At 36.1% G+C, this 24,500-nt stretch overlaps 2 protein-coding genes across 5 annotated transcripts in view; one reads left to right on the forward strand and one right to left on the reverse strand.

Annotated features, from left to right (window-relative positions):
* The window catches only part of BANK1 (B cell scaffold protein with ankyrin repeats 1), a 252,856-nt gene that overhangs the window by 131,889 nt on the left and 96,467 nt on the right, over window positions 1-24,500 (reverse strand). For all 4 annotated transcript variants that reach the window (XM_075998581.1, XM_075998580.1, XM_075998583.1 and 1 more), the window contains exons 6-7: window positions 23,737-23,842; window positions 4,631-4,827 (exon numbers count right to left, since the gene is read on the reverse strand). In XM_075998581.1, the coding sequence (XP_075854696.1) occupies window positions 4,631-4,827; window positions 23,737-23,842 (303 nt within the window). The remainder of the gene's footprint in view (window positions 1-4,630; window positions 4,828-23,736; window positions 23,843-24,500) is intronic.
* On the forward strand, window positions 8,196-9,399 carry LOC109730315 (elongin-C). Its single transcript, XM_075998579.1, has one exon. The coding sequence runs from the start codon at window positions 8,304-8,306 to the stop codon at window positions 8,640-8,642; it is 339 nt and encodes a 112-aa protein (XP_075854694.1). The 5' UTR covers window positions 8,196-8,303; the 3' UTR covers window positions 8,643-9,399.

Here is a 24,500-nt window from a genome sequence, read left to right on the forward strand (position 1 = left end):
GGGCTACCTATGAATTCTCTAAAACCAAACTTTAAAAAAAATCTAAGTATACAGGGAATATGACCAATTATTTTATTTGCAATATGGGAACTAGTTAAGGATGTGATTGTGCACGTGAGAGCAAACAGATCCTTACCTGGACACTGGCCTTCTGTCCCGTCAACACGTCCTGGGGGGGGGGAGCCCATTGCCCGGCGTGAGCCTCTAGACTTACAGGAAAGAGGAACTGCACAGCAAACCATCTAACCTTAATCATATAATACTCGTATATCCTACATCAAATGGAGCAATCTACTTTAGAATCAAACAGTTACATGTAAAGAACTGAGTGAGCAATGCGAAGAGGAAGAGAAATGAAGGCCCAGGAAGAGTGAATGTTCCCTGGCCTGAACACAAAACCTAACTTCTGACAATTCGTTCTCGATGCTGGTCAGTTAATTATTGCCTTATATTCAGGATACTGCAAGTGCTTTAACCCGCTCCTTTGTACCTGCATCCCACACCCGACCCAGTGCACGAAATCAGAGTGTGCCAGACACTGGAGGGCGACAGACTCAACCGCTCAGTCCCAGTCTCGCGCTCTCTCTCACACACACACACACACACACACACACATGCACTCACGCACATGCACGCACACACGCACTCACGCACATGCACGCACACACACGCACATACACATACGCACACACGCACTCACGCACACGCACGCGCACACGCACCCACGCACACGCACGCGCACACGCACTCACGCACACGCACGCGCGCACACGAGCCCACCGCCCACAGGGGCAAAGAGAAGCTTAGGGGAAGCTCAGTGAGAGCCAGACGTCGCAGGAATCTCATCACGGATCTGAACAATAGCAAGATTCCCCGACAGGGAGAAAGTACATGAAAAGCTCATTTTTCTATTTCTCAAATTTTCATGAAGAATTTTTTTATTAAGCCCTTATTAATATTTATGCCAAACTACATGAGTGAACACTGGTGGAAGAAAAAAGATATTTTATTAATATTGTTCCCAAAATAATAAACACTTGTTGGTTCTCCAGTTCCACAGCCAGCCAACACAGAAGGATATGTTTTGTTCTTGTCTATTTATGCATCGAAGTATAATCATTTTGTTAAGGGTTTTAAATGAGGGTGGATGGGATGACATAATTGAACTCATACAAGGAAATATTACTTATATTAATATTATTTTACTTAAAACACATCCTAATGTTTGTTATGTACTTTATCTTAAATCTCAAAGTACCTCTTAATCTGATGTAAACCAACTTTCAGTTTGTTTTCAAATTTTCATGTATTTTGAATTTAAAAGATAATTTTTAAAGCACTGAATTAATCACCAACATCACTATTTGTTATTTGAAATGGAGGCTTCCCTCAAGAATGATGTTAAGCAAATCGTAGTTCATACTCCATGTGGATTTAAATACCAAATCTTTTGCCTTTTATCCAGGTACCTTTCATGTTAATTCTTTCAGGAGACATTGTAAGAAACTAAAATATGTGTAGATATTTGAAAGATTATAATTATATGATAATTATATAATATATATAATACATATAATAGAATATATATTATATAATATATGATCTTATATTATAAGATTATGATTATAATTATATTTGAAAGATATTTGAAAGATTATAGAAATATATGGTATTGTCATCCAGTAATAGTACTGAAACTATGAATGAAACATAGGTGTTAATTAGATAACTCTATTGAAGCATGAAAGTTATTCATTCATAAAGAAGAGGCTCTGTTCATAGATTGTATATAAATTGTTAACCTCTCAAAGGAAAAATGTCATGAAGCGACATAAGAAATATGATTTGAGATCTCCCCCTAGCCCCTGTGCACATAGCTAATACTAAGGTATGGGTGCTATATTTTCTATAAATGCCTTCCTAACGCTTTCCTCTGTATTTTTCTAAAATCATTAACTGGTTTTTCTTTCTATCCACTTTAATCAGGGATGACCCAACTCACTCTATTGCCATTCCCAGTGAGATCCTCAAAGGAACAACGTTTCATTGATAGGGGGTTAGGAAGAATTGACAAATCAGTAAACCAGCCGGGAAGGAAATATGTTTGAATTTAAAAATAGATATTTCTTCAGTACAGAGTATAGTCCACTGGTCAATTGTGAACCTCAAACTTGAAAAATATCTGCTCCTTTCAATTCTTCTGAAACGTGATGTGTGGAAAATTTGAATACATATGGGATGATCTTAGATGTATCAGAATGTGATTATAACAGTAAAGCTACATAAATATTAAAAACAATAAAGTATTTTAGCAGCATGATGAGAGTCCACAGTTTTTCTCTTTCAGTTTTAGATATACTCTTAAAAAGACATAGCTACCATAACTGGGAATAGATAACGTTAACATGTGGTTATCCGACATAACTTCACTAAGAAGACATGACTTCTGGACTTATTTTAAATAAATTTGATAATTAGAAGCATAATTTATGTGGTAGATAAATCAACAGAAAACACTTCCATGTGTGTCGCAAGCTAATACATATGTTTCCATTTCCTTAACTACACATTTGCATACAGGTCTTTGGTAGCTTGCAAAATAATTATACCTAAAATTATCCACAGCCATATTAAAATACATTTGCAGATCTGTTGTCCCATGCAAAAGCTATAGCCACTTCCCTACTGACAACAAAACATTCACGAAATAATGGATCTATCCTATCTGTAATGGTAACATCAACTTCAGACATTCTGGCAGAAGGTAACAGCTTACAAAGAGATAGAACATAGAAAATCTTTTAATAAATCCGAGAATAATTATCAAGTATAACTCTGCAAAATTAGCACGCAGCCACTATAAAAGAGTGAACAGTCACCTAGAAACAGTGATAACTATCAGTTGGTATCAGGGCTGTTATTGCAGCAGCAGAAGTTTATACACCCAGAGGACTGAAGAGCAAAAAATCATTTCTCACATCCATCAACCCACATACCTCCCAGCCTCGCAATCACTTTCGTATCTACTGTCAGATTATGCAGTATCGTGTTATCTACGGAGACCTGCAGGCTGCGAGGCTGCGTCTGTCGGGAGCGAGTCTTCACTGGAGACCATGAAGTGGAAGCATCACTCTTTGAAAATCAGGGCTTATCTTAGAAAGCAACTCTGAATGCTAAGGCTTCCGGGGAAAATTATAACCTAAGTCCATCCGTGGGTAAACATTAGAGAACAGGGTTGTGGAGAGTAGAAGACGGAAAGCCAGGATGTGCTGAGTAACAACATGGTGGGAAAATATCCAAGACTCGACGGACTCATTGGCTTACCAGAAATAGATGACGTGCTGCTCGGGTCGACCACTACTGAGGGTGGACAATTATTAAAACGAACGCACTCCTCAGACAAAGTAGGAGAACTAGTTAAACATCAGCATAAATGACAATCAGTATCTAAAATCCCCCCAGAAATAAAAAATAATACATATTTCTGACTTGAAGGACTTAGCCTAAAAAATATAGTAGCTTCTTAATTTTGTTACAAACCTTCATGTCTGTATTTCTTTTAAAAATGGGTGAAAGATATTCTATTGTAATTCCAGATTGTGGATGATATCCATGCTTTTCTAACTATTTCGCTATTTCTCCAAAATGGAAAGAAGTTTCATTGGTCATCATTTCTCTTTGTGGAAATCACAAATAACAATGTATTTTTTCTTTTAGAAATCCAGTATTAGATTGGCTTAATCTGATAATCACAGTAAGAACTAAAATAACCAGAAGCTACTGATAGCATTTAAATGTTCTATATTAGCTGTTAATTGGCAATAAAATTATTTCTGTACTGAGAATATGAAGATAAATTTTGACATATTTACCACCATAAACTTCGTCCTTTTATATTTTTCTAGGCGCCATCAGAAGAATAATTCACTTTCCAGAGCAAAATGTATGTACATTTGCTACAAACAGAAAACAATTGCTTTTCTAAACTTGATTATGGAAACACAAAATGTGTTTTATGTACCGAGACAGTATCTTCTCCTTTTGAAATCTTTCCCTGGTTGCATTCTTATAAAACTAACATCCTTCGAGGAGTGTTTTGAAATCTGGGGCTTTAACTTACATAATGAAGACTTGGGACTTAACATGGAGAAAGGAAAGGAACCACATAAGAAAGCAAATTTAAGCGGCATGAATTCACTTTTTATTGGATAGATTTTGAAGGATTGTCAATATTCCTTCAACCTAATAATTACTGATCTGTTTCCATGTGTCTAATAGTGTCACATCAAGAAGCTCACACAAAAAAATAAAGGTAACAGGTTTTCATTTCCTTTTCCACCATCTCTTTTCCAATAGCCAACAGGCTATAGAGAAGCCAGAAAGAACGGATAGGTTTCAGAGAGGGTTTCAGAAAGGCTGTGAGTATGGAGTCAGAGCTGGTTTATGGCAATACTAAAACAAGCAGACTATTCTTGCAAAATGCTTTCTAAGACAATGGAACACTCAGGACCAACAAACTAGCTGTGCAGTCACACTGCTTTCAACAAAGCAATGTATGTGCACAAATACACACATACACACTTACTTTATAAAAAGAGTTTTAGAGATTTAATGGAAAAAAAAAACTTACTGAAAAGTCTTCAAAGATTTTCTTGAGTTCTTCGTGACCATGCCTTTCAGCAAGATGTGCTGGGTCTGAGCCTTCCATATTTTTCATCTTAGACGCCCAGGTTGCTCCTGAACACTGAAGCAAATGAGTAGCCAGGTTCTTTAGGCCAAATTTTGCTGCACAGTGGAGAAGAGTTGGGAGTTCTTTGAAATGTGTACCTGTAAACATTAAGAAGTGGTAGGATTTAATGCTTTTTTTATACTGGCACTCCTCCCAAAAAGCTAAACCTAATCTACTCCTAAAAGGAATTCCCACAAAGCAGAGCAGACTTTTAGTGTAAATTTGCATATAGAAAAATCAATGGTTTTAGTAAGGTAGAATGTTTATCCATTTCAATTTCTTACCTTAACATACATATAAACTAATGTTCTCACTAGCATTAATGCCCCAATCTTACTTGTTGAGTGAGTATAATTTATAAAGCCACGTCAACCTCTTAAATGTAAAACAAAACCCTTATGTTGTAATTACTCTTTTTGAATGTACTTTGACATTAGCCAAACACTAAATAACACAATTCTTTCGGTTCATCTATAAAATGAGTTTGTGTTTTCTACTGCCATGACTGGTTTGCTTCCTTCTGAAGCTGAAATAAACATAGAATGTCTGGAGGAGTTGTATTAGATTTCTATATGAAATTTTTCTTTCAAAAACCAACTGCAACAGAAAATACAGGTAGGCACTTTTATAAACAACTTCAGTAGGGAAATTTCCATCAGGTTTTTACAACTTTCATAGCAATGTTTTAGACTTTGATTTTCATAATTGCTTAATTAACTATGAATTAGAAGAAATATTAATTATTCATAACTATAAAGTGGTAGATGTAAAATACTATCCCAATGACAAACAAAACCAAACAAAACGCAAATTAATGAGGGACAGTTTGTTAGTATTCTATGCTTTTACACCTACCTGAAAAAAAGTTACAAAAATTATACACCAGTTTGAAAGCTGTGGCCATATCAGAGGCAAGAATGTGACGACATAATAGAAACAAAGGTATCAAAACAAAAGTCAATTCTCTTCTAGCAAAGTTTAAAGCAACAGAAACAGTTACCTTATGACCTTTTTGAACACTGTGAATCTGCATTAATAGTCTTAGTTTGTACACTAGTTATTATATTTTCTTAAACTTGCACATTTACTTTATAAGCAATTTATAATCTTGTTAAAGTAATAGATTTCTTAAGATGACACAATTTTTTAGAATGTCCTTAATTTTACAATGTGCATTTGCTTCATTTCATGGCAATTTTCATTTAATTAATACAGATTCATTACATCTGTTTTATTATGATATCAAATTGTAAATAGACAGCCATAATTTGCACTAAAGTGTGGCAAATTTGCTTTTGATTTTTTCTGGACAAAATAAATTTTCAGTTTTCAGTTGTTTCAGCCAATGTCTGTCAAATGGTAATTTCAAGAGAACAGAATAAAATGTATAGCGTGAATTTTTTAAGTCCTATTTTATTAGTTTTACAAATAAAAATAAACAGATGATACATCTCTAATCAGTAGAGAAATGCAAACCAAAACCACAATGAGATATCACCTAACCCCAGTGTGAGTGGCCTCTATCAAAAATTCCCAAACAACAAATACTGGCGAGGATGCCGAGAGACAGGAACACTCTTACACTGCTGGTGGACTGCAAATTAGTGCAACCTCTGTGGAAAAGAATTTGGAGATACCTGAAAGAGCTAAAAATAGAAATACCATTCGATCCAGCAATAGCACCATTAGGCCTCTGCCCAAAAGAGCAAAAGACATTCTATAATAAAGACATCTGCACCTGAATGTTTATGGCAGCACAATTCATAATTGCAAGGATGTGGAAACAACCCAAGTACCCATCAATTCATGAGTGGATTATTAAAATTTGGTATATGTGTACAATGGAATACTACTCAATTATAAGAAATGATGATGATCTAGCACCTCTTATATTTTTCTGGGTAGATCTTGAACCCATCCTCCGAAGTGAGGTATCACAAGAACGGAAGAATGGGGTCCACATGTACTCGCGACCAAATTGGCACTGACTGATCAAGGCTATGGTACTCACACGGTAGTAATATTCTCCAGGGATTAGGGTGTTGGGGGTGGGTAAACTCACAACTAATAGACACAGTGAGCATTGTAGGGGGAAAGGCACACCCCAAATCATGGTTTGGGTGGGGAAAGGTGTAACATGTAACCAAAATGTTTGTACCCCATAATATCCTGAAATAAATAATAAAATAAAATAAAATAAAATAAAATAAAATAAAATAAACAGATGAGTTGGCACATGGCAAAGACATTGAGTCATAGACTTGTTTGTGCAGAGCTGTTTCTAAACTTTTCGAGGTAATCCCTATAAAAGATGGCCAATAATTAAATTGAAGTAATAAAACACAAAGCTTTCAAAAGACCAACCTAGCTCACTAGAATGATCAAATGGGAATATATCCCAGATTGGAAGGTAAGCATTAAACAAAAATTTAACAGTAAGATGAATATGGGAACTGGAAATGCATGACCATGTAATCCATTTGTTCTCATAAATGATTATCTGGAATAGTAAATACTTATTGACTCAGAGTAAGATGACCAGGTGGCCACTTTAAGAGAAAACAATGAAGTAATTAACAGTCAAGAGATCTGCATTCCAATCCCAGTTCAACCACTACATCTGTGATTCTTAAGAATCCTTCATCTCTCTGGACCTCAGTTTTCTCATTTATAAAACTAAAGAGTTGGGGTCAGAAAGATAGGATTTCTGATATTCTTCTGGGCTGGATGCCACGCTACAAACGGTTTAAGCCATCAGACTCTCTGGAGGGTAATTACTTTTTTCCTGGGTTTAATGAGGTAGCAATTAAAGGAGTAAAGGTATTTGTGAAAATTGAAGAAAGGTAACAATTTTCATTGCTTTGATAGTAGGTTTTGAAATCTTATGAAATGTGAATATTTCTGTGGATTTGTAAACAGAGCATTGCTGGTTTTATGAAACTTCTTTGCCCAGGGACAGGAGGACCAATATGCGACATGTGAGTGTCACTCTTCCCATCCTGTCAAAATGGGAGATATATAATCCTATTTAGAATTTCGAGTGGCAAAAAAGACTGCTAAGGTTATCATATTTCTGAAACTTTGATAATGTAAACAAAATACACAGAGTAAATAATAGTTCATTAAAGCCCCATGCTGCAGTTTTGTTCCCTCTTATATTACATAAAATATGAGAACAGAAAGTGCCTAAGTGGATACACACTTTACTATTAACCTCAATTTATATTCACCTCATTAATTGTTGCAATTGAATTCTTGTTACTAAAATATTATTAAATATTTTAGAGAAAAAATTAAAAGTTATATCCACTTTGTATTTCCATTGTCTCAAAAAACTTCATACAAAATATTCTTTCTTTTTAATGTTTTAATTGAACAGGTTGAGTTCCTAATCTGCATTATATTCAAATGGATCTTAATTTCTTCTTAATAAATAAGCTTAAAAATAACACCTTTTTTTTGAGGGGCTGTGGCGGTACGCGGGGACCCGGCTGCAGTGGCTGCGGCGCCTGCGAGGCTGACGAGAAGCTACTAAAGTTCCTGGGGAAGAAAAGTAGAATTTCCTAAGAACATAATGGATGGAGAAGAGAAAACCTACGGTGGCTGTGAAGGCCCTGATGCCATGTATGTCAAATTGATATCTTCTGATGGTCATGAATTTATTGTAAAAAGAGAACATGCGTTAACATCGGGAACAATAAAAGCCATGTTGAGTGGTCCAGGTCAGTTTGCTGAGAATGAAACCAATGAGGTCAATTTTAGAGAGATCCCTTCACATGTGCTATCAAAAGTATGCATGTATTTTACCTACAAGGTTCGCTACACTAACAGCTCCACGGAGATTCCTGAATTCCCAATTGCACCTGAAATTGCACTGGAACTGCTCATGGCTGCGAACTTCCTAGATTGTTAAATAAAATAAATTATAATAATAAACTGTTAATTTTTTCAGTATTTAATACCTGTAGTTCAGTTAGTAATTTTTTCCTATATAGCATGTTGCCTGTATGCAATTGAACTATAAAGTTCATTGTAAAGCAGATTATCTTCTGTTTTTTGCATAGCAATCAGGGTTGAAATTTGTTTGCTACATCAACAAATTAAGGACATTTTCACAAACAGAAATAAACAAATATGCCAATTCGTAGGTGGTTTTTCCTTATCCTTTGGATGTGACTTTTAAAAGTAGAGCAATGATGATACAGTAAATTTAGAAATTTAGACATAAATGAACACATACTACAGGTAAATAATGGGGCTAAGTATTTTTATGTTTTTAGTGTTTTTTAAAAAACCTATTCTGATCATATGGCCGCTCTTAGCATTACTAGAATTATGCAAATAATTGCATTATAAACATATTTATAACTTAGCCAAAACATTGATTTTTATAACTCTTCAAGAATAAGAGTTGAAATTTCTTATGTCTTTTGATAAACTGCAGTATTGTTTAAGTGTATCTTGTCATTTTGTTTATTGCTACAATTTAAGAACTTTATTTAAAAGCAATTTTGGAAGGTTACTAGGTACAGCTTATGAAGCAGTAACTGAACCGTAGCCGAATGGTCAACAAGTAAACTACATGACTTAGACTGCTTGTGCATTGTGCATTTTGGACAATTCAAAGTACTGTATTTTCATTGACTATAAAGCTTCCTTTGCAATTTTCATTCTTTATAGTCCCTTGTTGTGATTACACTTCTAATTGTTTAAATGTGTTTTAAAAGACTCACTATGAACTTTATCTAGATCTTAAATGCTAGGTTTTTCTGAAATGTTCCAGTCTTCCTCCATCCAAGTGGGATGTTATAAAATGTAGAGAGAAACAGTGAAAATCTTATAATGTACTTACAGTACATGAATTATCTTCTATTAATTAAAGTATGTCCAAATAAATATACCCATAATTAGAGGATCTTCTACTGAAATCATACAAGGAAATTATTCAGCTTTTATATTAAACAGGCAAAAAAAGTTTGAAAAACTATGACAGAGCGTCTCTGCATAGGCATGGGAAAAGCAGCACTGGAGATGGGGTATTGTCTGTATCTTAGTAGTAGAACAAAGTTGTCATTTTATGTTCTATAAATTTAAGACTTCAGTTTATTTCTTCTTTAAGACTGGCTTAATATGGACTAGCTCTTCTGAAAACTACAAAAACCATAAATAAAAGTAATTTTTCCTCATAGAATACCTAAACATTGTACTTTTCAGCTTATTGAATGCAGTTAAATATAAATTGCATACTTTTAGTAACTTCTTCAGATATGCTGGTACATATTTTAGTATAGAAGATTATCAAGTATGAGAATTCTGCCACTTGGTGACAAATAATGCCAATTATAAACCTAAATGGTGATTTCAAAGTCAAGGTGATATCTAGAAATAAAGTTTAACTTTGACCAGGTTTTTTATTGTTTATAACTATTCTTTCTGTGGCATTGACCAGCTTTTATAGGTTACTTTGTGTTAGATCCACAAGTAACCTTAAATTTAAGACATTAAAATAAAACTTAGAGGCTGGGTGCGGTGGGTCATGCCTGTAATCCTAGCACTCTGGGAGGCCTAGGCGGGCTGATCGCTCAAGGTCAGGAATTCGAAACCAGCCTGAGCAAGAGCGAGAGCCCGTCTCTACTAAAAATAGAAATAAATTAATTGGCCAACTAAAAATATATAGAAAAAATTAGCCGGGCATGGTGGCGCATGCCTGTAGTCCCAGTTATTAGGGAGGCTGAGGCAGGAGGATTGCTTGAGCCCAGGAGTTTGAGGTTGCTGTGAGCTAGTCTGACACCATGACACTCTATGCCGGGCAACAGTGAGACTCTGTCTCAAAAAAATAAAATAAAATAAAATAAAATAAAACTGAAACAAAGGTTAGGTAAACCTGTATATCTTGAAGCAAATGATACTTGCATGTTAATAAAGGCTGTATTGATTGAAAGGTATGATGAAAAAAACAAACAAACAAAAAAAAAAACAAAAAAAAAACACCTTTTTTACTTTAAATCCCCCCAATTCTAAAACTTAACACTTATTTCTCAAAACAGCTGATATAGTGTAGCACTTAAACATTAGAACTTTGGAGCCAGATTGTACAGATTAAATGCCAACTGTAACATTCACTAGTAGTGTAATTTGTTTAAGCTGCTTGAACTTCCTGTGTCTCAATTTTCTCAACCATTAATTGAGGACAATAACATCAATTCAATCAGAAATTAAACCCAGATCCAATGCATTCTTCCATACAAATTAGTAGCGTTGATGATCCTCATTATTTGAGGATTCTGTCTTTGCAAATTCATTTTCTCAGAATTTATTTCTAACCCCAACATCAATACTTAAGGCACTTTCCTGTCATTTGCAGACAAGTGTGAAGCAATGAAAAATCTGAGTCACCCAGAGGGCCATGTTCCCAGCTGAGGTCAAGCAAATCAACCAGAGAACGAGCACTTTGCCTTCTTATTTAAGCTTTTGTACTTTAAACAACTATTCTTTCTGTGGTCCATTTAGTGCCACATTTTTCATAGTTCTCATGAGTGCTGTCGGTGATTTAGCTGTTTAAAATGCCCCCCACGTGGAGTGCTGATGCTGCTCAGCGTTTCTAAGCACAAGGGAGCTGTCTCGTGCCTTCCGTGGAACGTGTGCGTGTTAGATAAACATCATCAGGTGTGAGTGACCTGGTCGTGGGTGGGGAGGACAATGTGAGTCAACAGCATACATTAAATACGGTGTTTTAAAGCAGAAACACAGAAAACACGGTCATGTATCAGTTAATTGATGAAAATGTTGCGACCAGAAGCTTGCGGGAACCTAAGCCTGTACCACTCGTAGAGCAAAGTTTCAGTATTTGCTTATTCAGTGACTTATAGAACATAACAACTGTGGATGATGAGAATCAACGGCACTTCAAAGCAACCTAGAAGCCCCTTTACATTTTGGAGAGGGAGTTCAAACTGGCTCCCCGCAGCAGGGCCACTCCTTTGCAAGTGCATCTCGCCTTCTTGCCTCCCCCGGCTCTGACAGCCCTGCCCGCTGTGCCGGCTCCTCCGGGGCGTGGCGGGCTGGCCGGGGCACTGCAGGGGCAGCCGGGAGCCTGCAGGCTCGGGATTTCTGGGGACTTCCCCTCTTCTCTCTATGCTGGGGCCTACTCAGTTTAAATCCAGACGGGGTGTGGTCAGAACACACTCCCTGCAAATAGCAAGAACAGTCCAGAGCCTTGATAATCTCTTATCGATTCTTCTACTTGTCAGGCACAGACAAACAATAGGAGAAATCAAGGATGAAGATGAAATCACAGTAAGTGTTGGCCTGCTGCTCAGATTTGCCAATATTTATATCTTATATGAGCTTATTCATATATTCATTAATATCTACTAAATATACATTTATATTTTATACATTTATTTATATCTTAGATATATATTTTATAGCTGTAATATATATCTTACACAGTTATTTATTAAATATAATATCGTACATATCTCTATCTACCCACGTGTCTCTATTTGTCCGTCTACACACCCACACATGAGCCCTCTCCATTCTGTTTACAGCCACTGTGAAGAATGCCCCTTCTGTCACAGTTTCCATAGTTCAGAACACATGCTCAGTGGAGTCAATGGGCAAGGCTGTAATGGAAGTGAAAATTATGTGTATTCTATTTGTCACACAGATTTTTTTATTTTAAGCTTTATTATGGCATGATTCACAAATAAAAATTATATTAATATATATCCACTGCGTAAAACATGATGTCATAATGTATGTATACATTGTGAAATGGTTACCACAATCAAAACAATGAACACAGCCACCACCTTACTCAGTTACCACTTTTGTGTGTGGTGAGAACACTTGAGATCTACTCCTTTATCAGATTTCAAGCCTACAACCCATTACTAGTCAATATTTAATAACTATAGACACCATGGTGCACATTAGGTCTTCAGGACTTATTCATCTTGTAACTGAAGGTTTGTGCCCTTTCACCAATATCTCCTCTTTCCCCACCCCCTGGGCCCTGATCCACCACCATTCTAATCTCTGTAGCTTGAAGTCTCACTTTTTTTTTTTTGAGATTCCAGTATAAATTAGGTGATCATGTAGTATTTGCCTTTCTGGGTCTGGCTTGTTTCATTTGGCATAATATCCTTCAGTTTTATCACTGTCACTGCAAATGGAAGCATTTCCTTCTTTCATAAGGTAGGAAATATTCAATTATATGGATCTATAACACATGTTCTTATCCATTCACCCACTGATGGACTTCTGTCGTTTCCGTACCTTGGCTATTTCAGATAATAATGCAATGAGTATGGGAGTGCGGATATGTCTTCAAGATTATGATTTTGTTTCCCTTGGCTCTATACATGAAGTGGCATTGCTAGATCATACGGTAGTTCTATTTTTAATTTTTTATGATGGTAAAATGTAAACATTTTAAATCAATTTTTACTTATAAATAATACATAATACATAATACGATATTATTTATGGGCACAATGTGATGTTTCAGTGTGCATGTACACACTGTATAATCATGAAATTAGGGCACTTACTATTTCTGTCACTTTAAACATTTATCATTTCTTTGTGGTGATAACATTCCTAATCTTCTCTTCTAGCTATCTTGACATACACACTACCTAACCCTGCTGTGTGATAGAAGCCAGGACTTAATCTTCCGTCTCACCTGAACTTCGTACCTGACCAACCTCTCCGGACCCTTCTGCCCAGCCCCTCCCCACTATTCTACCTCTATGAAATCGACTTTCTAGATTCCACATGTGAGTATGGTCACTGGCTGTTCATCCTGGGCCCGGCTTACTTCAATTAACATAATGTCCTTCAGGTTCATCCACGTTGCTGTAAACGATAGGATTTCATCCTCATTCTGTTTTACGACTGAAGAGTATTCCCCTGCGTGTGCGTGTGTGTCACATTTTCCTTGTCCTTTCATCTACGGACAGGCATGTAAGCTGGTTCCATATCTAGTCTATGGTAACACTGCAATAAACATGGATGTGCGGATAGCTCTTCAGTACGCTGATTTCATTTCATTGGGCTATATGCCCAGTAATGAGATTTCTGGATCATATGGTAGTTGTATTTTAATTTTTCTGAGGAATCTCCACACTGTTTTCTATAATGGCTGTATTAATTTATATTCCCATCAACAGTGCATCAGTTTTCCTTTGTCCATATCCTCATCAGCATTTGTTCTTTTTTTGTCTTTTTTATAAAAGCCATCTAACTGTGATGAGGTTATATCTTATTGTGGTTTTGACTTGCATTTCCTGATCACTGACGTTAAGTATTTTTTCATACATCTGTCGCCTATCTGTATGTCTTCTTTTGAGAAATGTCTATGCAGGTCTTTTGTCCATTTTTAAATTGGATTAATTCATATATACCAGTAATGATTTTCAAGTATAAGTGAACTCAATGTTGTAGTTAAGGGAAAAAGATTGACAATATGGATAAAATAAAACAAAGATATAAAATATATATTCAACTTCATCCTCTTTACAATGGGCATATTTTAAAACAAGGAAAGTTTGAAAGTAAATGAAGAGAATAAGATACACTCTGCATAAACTAATCAAAAGAGCTGGGGTAACTATAATAATATTCAAAAATAACTTTAAGGCACAAACCACTAATAGATTTTAGGAGCATTTACCTGTGTGATTTTCATAAGGAAGGAATACATAGTTAAACATTTAAAATGTCTAAGAATATAGCCTCAAAATACATAACGCATAAAAGAGACGGGGAGGAATTTAAGGAAAACAGACCAATTCATTACCATAGTGGCTTATTTTAACACACTTCCTTCTCGTTGTGGTAGAATGAGGAGACCAAAAATCACTAATGCTGCAGAACATTTGAGTAAAACAATTAACAGGCTTAATCTAAAAAATATATAGACATTGTACCCAAGAACTGAAGAATGATATTATTTTCATATACACAAGGAATGGAAGAAGTGATCACATGACTTAAAACAAGTCTCAAAAAACTTCAAAGGTGTGTAAATTGATAATTATGAAAGATACCATTAGAACAACAATATAGACCTTTGTAAACATCAGAATAAAGTAAAAAGGGAATAAACACCAGTTATATCAATATGTATAAATAGGCTTAAATCATCTATTATAAAAAGGTTTTAAATTTGCAACTCCAAATAAAGCACAAATCTATGCTAACCTCAAGATACCCTTTATACAAAAAGAAGTGAAAATCACATGCTAAAAGATATTTATATCAATTTATTTCTTAGAGCAATGCACAAACTTAATAGAATCTTGAGATATAAAGTATTGTCCGAAAAACTATTTCAACTAAACACCACCCATTATATTCCTACAGAAGTAATCTTCATTTGGATTTTGTAAATAATGTAGCAGAGAACATAATTTCCTATTGTCAACCAGATGTCATGGGTGGAAGTCATGCTTATTTTCCAGATTTCCATTGTTGTCTAAAATTTCTTCTGCAAGAATGTAACTCTCACCTGTCCAGTCTCCAGGATGACACAATCAGAAACTGATACTCGGCCTCACAGGAATGATATAAGAGTAGCAGGAGATAATGCAGCCGACTGTTTCAGCTTAAAGCCTCATTTGTTCTTTATCATGAGCCTGTTGACTTTGCTGTTGTCACACACTGGGCTCCCCGCCTAAGTGGTTTTATACACACATATATATATTGCTTTTTTAATTTCAGCATATTATGGGAGTGTATGTATATTTTTTAACTCCTCTGCTATCCTGTCCCGTGTATTTTACATGTACCTGTTCATAATTTGTCCTGTAGGTTGCTATTCATACCTTTCCCAATATCTGTGTATCTTAACTCAGTCTTATTTATCTGATACAAACCTGGGAGATGCTTAAATAGGGGAAGGGTATATATACCAAATGGAACTGAGGTCTATACCCATTGGAAAATGAGCCCAAGGAGCAATTCATTGAAACTTTACCTGGTTCTCTTCTCTGTTTCCTCTGGACAATGCTTTCTCCCCCTTCATTCATTAACATCTTGCATTGTCTAAATTGGTGTGAATTCCCATCTATTTTTAGATATTTTGTGAGCTTTTAAGTTATGGGGGCATAGTTAATCGAAACTGTGATTCTGGCCAGGCGTGGTGGCTCACGCCTGTAATCCTAGCACTCTGGGAAACCAAAGCGGGCAGATTGCTCAAGGTCAGGAGTTCGAAACCAGCCTAAGCAAGAGCGAGACCCGGGCTCTACTAAAAATAGAAAGAAATTAATTGGACAACTAAAAATATATAGAAAAAATTAGCTGAGCATGGCGGCACATGCCTGTAGTCCCAGCTACTTGGGAGGCTGAGGCAGGAGGATCGCTTGAGCCCAGGAGTTTGAGGTTGCTGTGAGCTAGGCTGATGCCATGGCACTCTAGCCTGGGCTACAGAGTGAGACTCTATCTCAAAAACAACAACAACAACAACAACAACAAACTGTGATTCTTTCTCTTGCCAGCATTTGCTCTATAAACACCATCTACTGATACTGAGTTTCAGGAGAAACAATGGATCTACCTTCTATTCTTGGTACAAAGAATTGGGGCTTCCAGGGTCCACTGGGAGACGTGTTTGGCATTAATGAATGCTGCTGTAAATCACAAGTGATTCTGTGGCCTTCTGCTCTCCTACTCCCTGGAGTAAGGCCGTGCATGGTTGATCGCTTCTTCTCTTGGAGACATTATCCTAACTTGGCTTTCAAAATACCACTCTCCTACATCAGGGGCTGCTTCTTCTCAGTCTCTTCTATGGAAATTCCTCTTCCAGACTCCTAAACACTGCGGTGCCCAAGACTCAGACCTGCGCTCTGATCTGCACGTTCTCTGCAGAGTAATTACAGCCAGGCCTTGGCTGTGAGGGCCACATACGACCTCCTGCCTGGGCGTTTGACTCAGGTATTCAAACCGCCACGTAACTACCTTTAGACTAACATAGTCCAACTACAACTTTTGATCACAATGTCAAAACAGTGTCATCACACTGACAAAACTATTCTTGGATAAAACTACCCATTCATTTTATTTATTTTTTATCAACATTCATTTAATTACACACAGACCAGAGTCTGTGCGTTCCCTCTTTCCTTCACCTGCCATCTATCTGCAAGTCCCATCGTCTCTATTTTCAAATATCTACCAGGTCTAAGCAGGTCTCATCACCTCCGCTGCTACCACCGAGGTGACATCCCGGAGTGGCCTCCTACTGGGTACCCTGCTTCCATCTTTACACACCTGCAATCTGTTCTCCACATAACAGCAAGGGCAATGTTTTTAAAAAAATACAAATTAGTTGATACCAAGCCGTGTTTAAAATTCTTGCATGGCTTCCCATCACTTCCCAACTCGATCTTCTTGCTTTGTTTTTGTTTTCCTCATAGTGCATATCACTGTTTGCAATAACACTGTTTATTTTGTTGCTGCTGCTATTGTTGAGTAGCTTACCCTGTCATCCTCACAGAAATAAACGCTCCATGAAAACAGGCTTTTCTGTATCCGACACCTGTCTCTGGAGCACCTAAAAGAGGATCTGGCACTTAGTTTGCATTTGTTATGCAGATCAGTGAATAAGATTGCTTAACAATCTTGCAGTTCAAGATTCTCTTAATTGGGAGGAAATACCATGTTCATAGAGTGGCCTTTTTCATCTATAATTATTAATATACAGTCCTCAATTATCATAGAATATGTGTTGTTATGGTAATGGAAATGGGCTGAGAAGGAATTACGAATGATGCTGAACAGTGAAGGGTTTACAATCTGTAAATGCTTGTTCTTTAAAGATGGTACATTGCCTGTGCTCTGCATTAGGATGCACCCTGCGGCCAAGGACGTTTCTTTGATTGTGTGACATAGATTGTCTTTCTGTGCTCCTCAGCCAGAGGGAATTCCTGGTCTAGGGAATGATTTGAGTACAGTGAAGGCAAAATTCTGGTCCTGGTAACAGCCTTGATGTCTTCCTGTATTCCTTCCTTCCTCTCTCCTTCCCTCCCTCCTCCTTCCTTCCTTTCTTCCTGCCTCCCTCCCTCCCTCCTCCTTATTTCCTTCTTTCCTTCCTATCTTCCTTCCTTCCATCTTTTTTCCTTCCTTCCCTCCTCCCTCCCTCCCTCTCTCCTTTCTTCCTCCCTCCCTCCCTCCCTCCCTTCCTTCCTTCCTTCCTTCCTTCCTTCCTTCCTTCCTTCCTTCCTTCCTTCCTTCCTTCCTTCCTTTCTTCCTGCCTCCCTCCCTCCCTCCTCCTTATTTCCTTCTTTCCTTCCTATCTTCCTTCCTTCCATCTTTTTTCCTTCCTTCCCTCCTCCCTCCCTCCCTCTCTCCTTTCTCCCTCCCTTCCTTCCTTCCTTCCTTCCTTCCTTCCTTCCTTCCTTCCTTCCTTCCTTCCTTCCTTCCTTTATTAACATTCTCTAACCACAGTTAATGATGTTCTTTATAAGCATAACTTTTCAAACTTCACATCTGGAGAAATATAGAATCTTTGGAGAAACAGTGTAAAAGTGAATAATAGTATAATTCTGAAGAAATCTCTTTTTCATTACTCAAGTGCAAAACCATTTTAAAAGATTCAGCTGGCTGTTTTATTTTATTATCACTTGATCCAAACTGAAATTAGCTTGAGAATATGCTAAACATATCGTTGGTAGGAGATGTGAAAATTTGCACTTGTGGGTTGTGTTAGCAAAAAATGAAGTAGACAAATTTATAATTTTACAGTCAATTTATAAGCCAAATCTCCAATCTACTCAGTCACTATAAGTTTTCATAATGTGTTATGTGTAAATCTATTTTTAATTTACTGTATTTACTTAACAATGATGTGTTTGTTACTAATTTCAAATAAGTTTACGTGACTACATTTTCCATGTCATCTATTACTTTTCATTCCAGAAAGAGAAATGATCTTGCTCATTTTTTAACATTGATTACTTCATGGCTTTTGATTTTCTTCTCAGGTAGTTTAAAATGTGAACTGAAAACATTGCTATAATATCATGCTTTGCAAAACTCACATTCTGAAAAAGACATTAAAAAGTTTTCTTGTAAAAATCTCAATGTTGATTCTATCTGTTGCTAATTTTCTTTCTAGAGAGTAGATGAGTAATTCCTCATTGCTAAGACTTCTCTTTCTCTGTGGCACAATCACACTTGATACGATACTTGGCTCCATCCCATGGGTATCAAGGAAAGGAGTAGCTACAAATAATTTAAAAACATAATTTTTAAACAAGATTTTTGATGCTAACAAACCTTAACATAAATAAAAATAAATCTAACCAAGGTTTTCAAGGGAATTGTATCTCCTGAAAAATTATTGCACATTTGCATAGGAATTCATATGTAAGATTGTTCATTGTAGCGTTAATTGCAATGATAAAAATTTAGAAACAATGTTAGTAGAACAGTTACATATTGTAGAGTAAGCAAACAAAATAATGCTATAGAATATTTAAAATGAATGCCCTAGATCTACAAACTTACACATCAATTATAAAAAAATTAATATTTTGAAGGAAATAATATTTTGAAGGAAAAAGTATATAATTTACATAAAACTTACAAAATTGTGAAACAGTACATATAAATTATGGAAACAAACATATGTAGCAAAAAGATAAAGAACTGTATGGGAATGCTTGTCAAAAAATTTAATTAAAGTAATGGCTACTATTCAAGTGTGTGGAATCACAGAGCCAAACAGAGAAATTCAATTAGATCTGTAGTGTTTTATTTATTAAAAAAAATCTGAAGCCAATGTGGCAAAATGTTAAGCTTTGACAAATCTAAGTGGTAGATACAGGTGTTTTTCATATTGATCTCTATATTTTCTGCATCTTTAAATTATTTGGTGATATAAAAAAGACAACCCAATATGGACAGTTAGTTCTCCACTCAGGAAATGATCTATTTTGAGTGAACCTAAAGGTATTACAAGTTCAAGACAAACCTTAGAGCTACAGTGACCCCACATACATACTGACTGTCCAGTTACATGCTCCCCATTTCATAGACATATCAGGAAATAATTTCTAAGCTAATACAGTGATTATATACTGTCCTCTTCCAGATTAAAATATTGTTACTTATTGTAATTTATATGTCCTGTGACCTGCTTTTCTAGAAACTGGCATGGGCCTCACTGAGCCAGTTCCTTCTGGGTGAAGGTAGACAATCTGGGCCAAACAACCTCATTTCCTTTTTCCTAAACTAACTGCCACTCAGGGGGATCGAACAAGCAACTGTAGCCTCTTTTAAAACAAGATAAACTATTTAATTTTTCCTGCCATGACAGGCTATTCTCTGCAGTATCCAGGCTCTGGAAGGGCTTGACAGAGGAGTCAGGAAAACTCAGGGACCTGCTGCAGCGGGCTTTACGAGACTCTGCTGGATGAGGCTTAAAATTGAGACCAGGAGAGCATTACAGAGAGACTGAGGCAACTGTGTCTGGCTAAGTGCGTGTTCTGCTCACCACCCCACCCAGGCCGCACATGCAAACTTCTCTCATGGTGCATAACATGAAATGCAACAGCATTTAGCTCTGTCTATATTATGTGTGCTTACACATACAGCTACACCCAAAACAGAAGCTGTTTAAACGATCCTCTTCCTCTGTGATGCAATGCACTCTGATATTTTCTCTGCTAATATCTTACACATCAGTAAAAAGTTGCTGATCACAGCCCTCACATTGATTGCACAGTCCCTGATGAGTCACACTGAAAAGTTCTTCATGAATTATTTCTATCCCCCTTTGTTCAAAAATCCTATTACATTAATCCAGCAAGTTCATTTAGAAACCTGATATTATTCAACTCCCGGGGAGAACTATTTTGTATGGAAAATTCTTGTCGATGGAAAACATTATTTGTAAATCAATAACAGACATTAAAGCAGATTTTCATTTCTTATGTACTTTCCATCTTATCTCCACCCACCCCCAGCTTTCCCTGCCTGGCAGCGGGAAACCAAGAAAACATATGTCAAATGAGAAAATTTATTATCTAGACAGGAGAAAAAGAACCAAGAAATAATGACATGTAATGGCACTGTACTTTTTAAAAATGAAGTGGCAGGGAACTAAACTCAGAATTTACTAAAATAACTTTGAAAAAAAGCGATGATGGACAATAATAAGATAAACAGTTGTGACTGATAACAACGGTTAGTTCTACACTTTCAAAGCACCACAGGTATCTGTGGTTAACTCTATGACTCATCCTTAGCACAGGCCAATATCAAGGTACACTTTGTCAATTCCTCATCACCACATTTGCCTTATAATGTTCTAACTTCCAATTTATTTCAGCTAAAATATAGAGAATAAATAATATTTAATAAATAAAACATTTCACCAAATAGAGACCTGTCCTCAGGGATAGACACCTGAGTTATATTTGATTCTTTTTTTTTTTTTTTTTTGCTGAACTAATCTCTCAGAATACTTCTAGTGGGCTCATCAATAACCTGCCATTTCTCTCATCTATTCCCTTGATTAATTTATGTATAAAAACAACTCAAACTTTATCAGCCATCAGCTTGAACATTATGAAACACAGGTGCAAGGTCTTAAAGACCAGATACTCTGAAGCTGACACTGATCCAAGACTACGGTCATATTCATGTTTACCTTGCATATTTGTATCACACAGCTTGTCTTGTGTTATTTTGTATCACTTTTTTAACTAGAAATTAGAGCTTAACATTATGAGCATTGGTGGCTCTTTTAAAAGGTTTAATAGCATCTGTTATACAACAATACACAAAAAAAGGTTTCTAAATGAGTTATCTGGGTTATATTATACTTTCCATTTTTAGCTTTTTGTAAAAAAATATAACTGCATTTTGTAACTATTTTAGTAAAACACAAAATTATCATTACGTTCTAGCAACGGCTTGAAATTTGCATATGCTATTAACTGTACAACCTGTGCAAATGGAGGCTAATATTCTTTCTGTCAGAAATCAGTGTGAGGACGAATTATTTTGCTGGTCTATGATACCAGGAAGCCTTTAGGGCTTGGCTGCCCACTGGAGTCACCTGGGAAACTGTGCGAACTCCTGCGGGCTGGGACCCGCCCGGGTCAATTCCTCAGCCTGGGCGCGGCTCTGCGGGGCGGCTCAACAGCTCCCCGGCTCCGGTCTGCGCTTTAGCACAGCGGCCTCACCCTTAGGCTGTTAAAAAGTCAGACACTGAGAATGTTCCCCAGCCCTACTGAATCAGATTTGCGTTTTCAGGGGTCCTGATTTAATCCATTCGGAATTCTTCATCTATGAAAACAAGGGACCAATCCATTCCATTCTTTCTCTAAAATTCTCATTCCAGAACCTAAACAACATACTGAGAAGCACTTTTAAAATTGTCCATAACCCTCTACCTATAAAAGATAGACGGAACCCATTTCAGCCTCTCCCACGCCACAGTTCTGATTCCACAAACCTACCCAAATAAAATTCTGAGGGAGTTTATAAAAATTGGGTCATAATTCCATCTTGATACCTTTGCATGCACTTTCCCTTGCCTAGAATTCCTTTTCCTTTTCTCCCTCTCACTGGTACCCTAACCCTTTAAGACCTAGGTAAAAATCCAACCTCCTTTATGAAGCACATGCTGCAAAATAATGTGTTTTATCTAAAATTCTCCTAGCAATATGATTACTTCCACAAAGTCTATCACATTGTTTCTCTCTATTATTACATGTCTATTATCTTCTTTCCCCAATTAAATTGTAAGCATCTTAAGTGAGGAATCATGTCACATTCCTTTCCTATCCTATGCTAATACCTAATTTATTGAGTTATAAATTGTTAAAATATATATAAGAAGCAACAATAATAAATTTTCACTAATCTCACAAGATTACTTTCTCAAAAATAGCATATTATTGACTTTTTCCTACAAAAGAACCTCACCCTCATGCATATTCTCACGGATCTAGGGGAATCGCACCCACTGTGCCTTGTCACTCCTACTCTTTTCTATTGCTGCCTGAAGCCTGCTGGGTTGACGATAAAACTGCTTTAAATAGCACAGAAACTCTACAGAAAAAACCCTGCTCATTAGTCCTTAATATATCAACATCAGACTTATACTCTTTAGCTTCATGCCTATCTTATTCACCACTACATCTCTACATTAGTGTTTTGCACATACTGGGCATATAAATGAATTATAAACAGTATTTCAACAAACTATGCAGGAACAAATTTCTAAAATTTACTACTGAACTCATGATTACACATGGAAATATAATTTTTCATGCTTACCACCTATATATACTTAAACTGATATTTGTATGTGTTTTACCCCACAAATAATATATACTCATTGTAGAAAATACAGATTCGATAAAATGAAAATTACAAGTTATCTTTGAAATTGCACAGCCCAAATGTAACTACTGTGAACACTAAATGTATGTCTGCCCAGACCATCAATTTATATGTATAAACATATATGCAATTAAATGTATCACATGTATTTTTTAAACAGAAGATCACACTCTACTGCTATATAACCTGCCTTTTATTGAATTAAGTATACATCAAAACATCACTCAACAAGCCAGCCAATAAATTTATAATAACATTAATTTACAATGGTTACATTAAGAGATGTACCAAAATTTATATAATTTATCACCAATCTTTGGAAGATTAAGTTACTTTCATTATAATTTTGGTAATTATAATCAATGATATGATAAATAATTTCCATCATAAATGTATTTGTCCAAACATTTCCTTAGAATATAAATCAGGAAGTAGGTTTGCTAATTGCAAAGTTATGCACACTTTTAGGGCCTGTGATAAAAAAAAATTACCAAATAGATCTTTAGAAGTTTGTACCAGCGTACTCTTTCACTGGGAGTCAGGAGTTGTCTAAATAAATCAATCTGCATATTTATTAAAGAGTTGCATACAGTGGCATATGATAAAGAATCACTATTATAATACAGCTGGAAAATACTTACATTCCTTTTGAGAGTAGATTTCAGTTTGAAGAGACTGGAACTCATAATACGGTATCTCATGTTTGAATACGGCTGTCAGAACGCCATCAAGTTCTTCAAAGCCATTCTGTTTTCAAATGAAAAGGAAATTTTTCATTAGGTCAATTAGTTAAATAGAAATTAATTTTAGCACACTGTAACAAAAATGTATTAGCTGGAATAAATACTGGGTAATCTCTGGTAATATTGAGAACTTTTTTGAAAGCATAATGAGAAACATTAGGGGCTTGCCTAAAACCAATTATTAAGATAATGGAAGAATGGATGCAAGAAATAAAAGTCTTTACTTTTGAATGAGTAACTATAATTTCACTTAAAAACTAAGGAAGGCTAGATGGAGGGTTAAGGTGGCCATGCATGCAAGGAACATTCTAAAATAAAGGAAGAAATTGCATGTATGCATGGAGGTGTCATGACGCATGACCTGGTTAAGGACTTTAGGTACTTCCATAAGAATACAGGAGAATGAGAGATAAGAAGGACGTGAGCATGTCTTAAAGTGCCTTAGAAGGCTAAGACGTTTGTCATCTATCCTGTAAGCAATTAGTAAGCCTATCATGCTTAATGTGGAAATATTTACTGTGTGAATTAAATTAAGATTATTTAGTTTTCAGCATGATTATGATTGTTTATGTGACTGAATATTGATATTGAGTGGAAGCTATTCTATAAATGAAGATGTGACAATTTAAAATTATTAATAGTTATTACTCTTTAATGGCAAG

Source organism: Microcebus murinus, chromosome 29 (genome assembly GCF_040939455.1).
Source record: "Microcebus murinus isolate Inina chromosome 29, M.murinus_Inina_mat1.0, whole genome shotgun sequence".
Taxonomy (NCBI): domain Eukaryota; kingdom Metazoa; phylum Chordata; class Mammalia; order Primates; family Cheirogaleidae; genus Microcebus; species Microcebus murinus.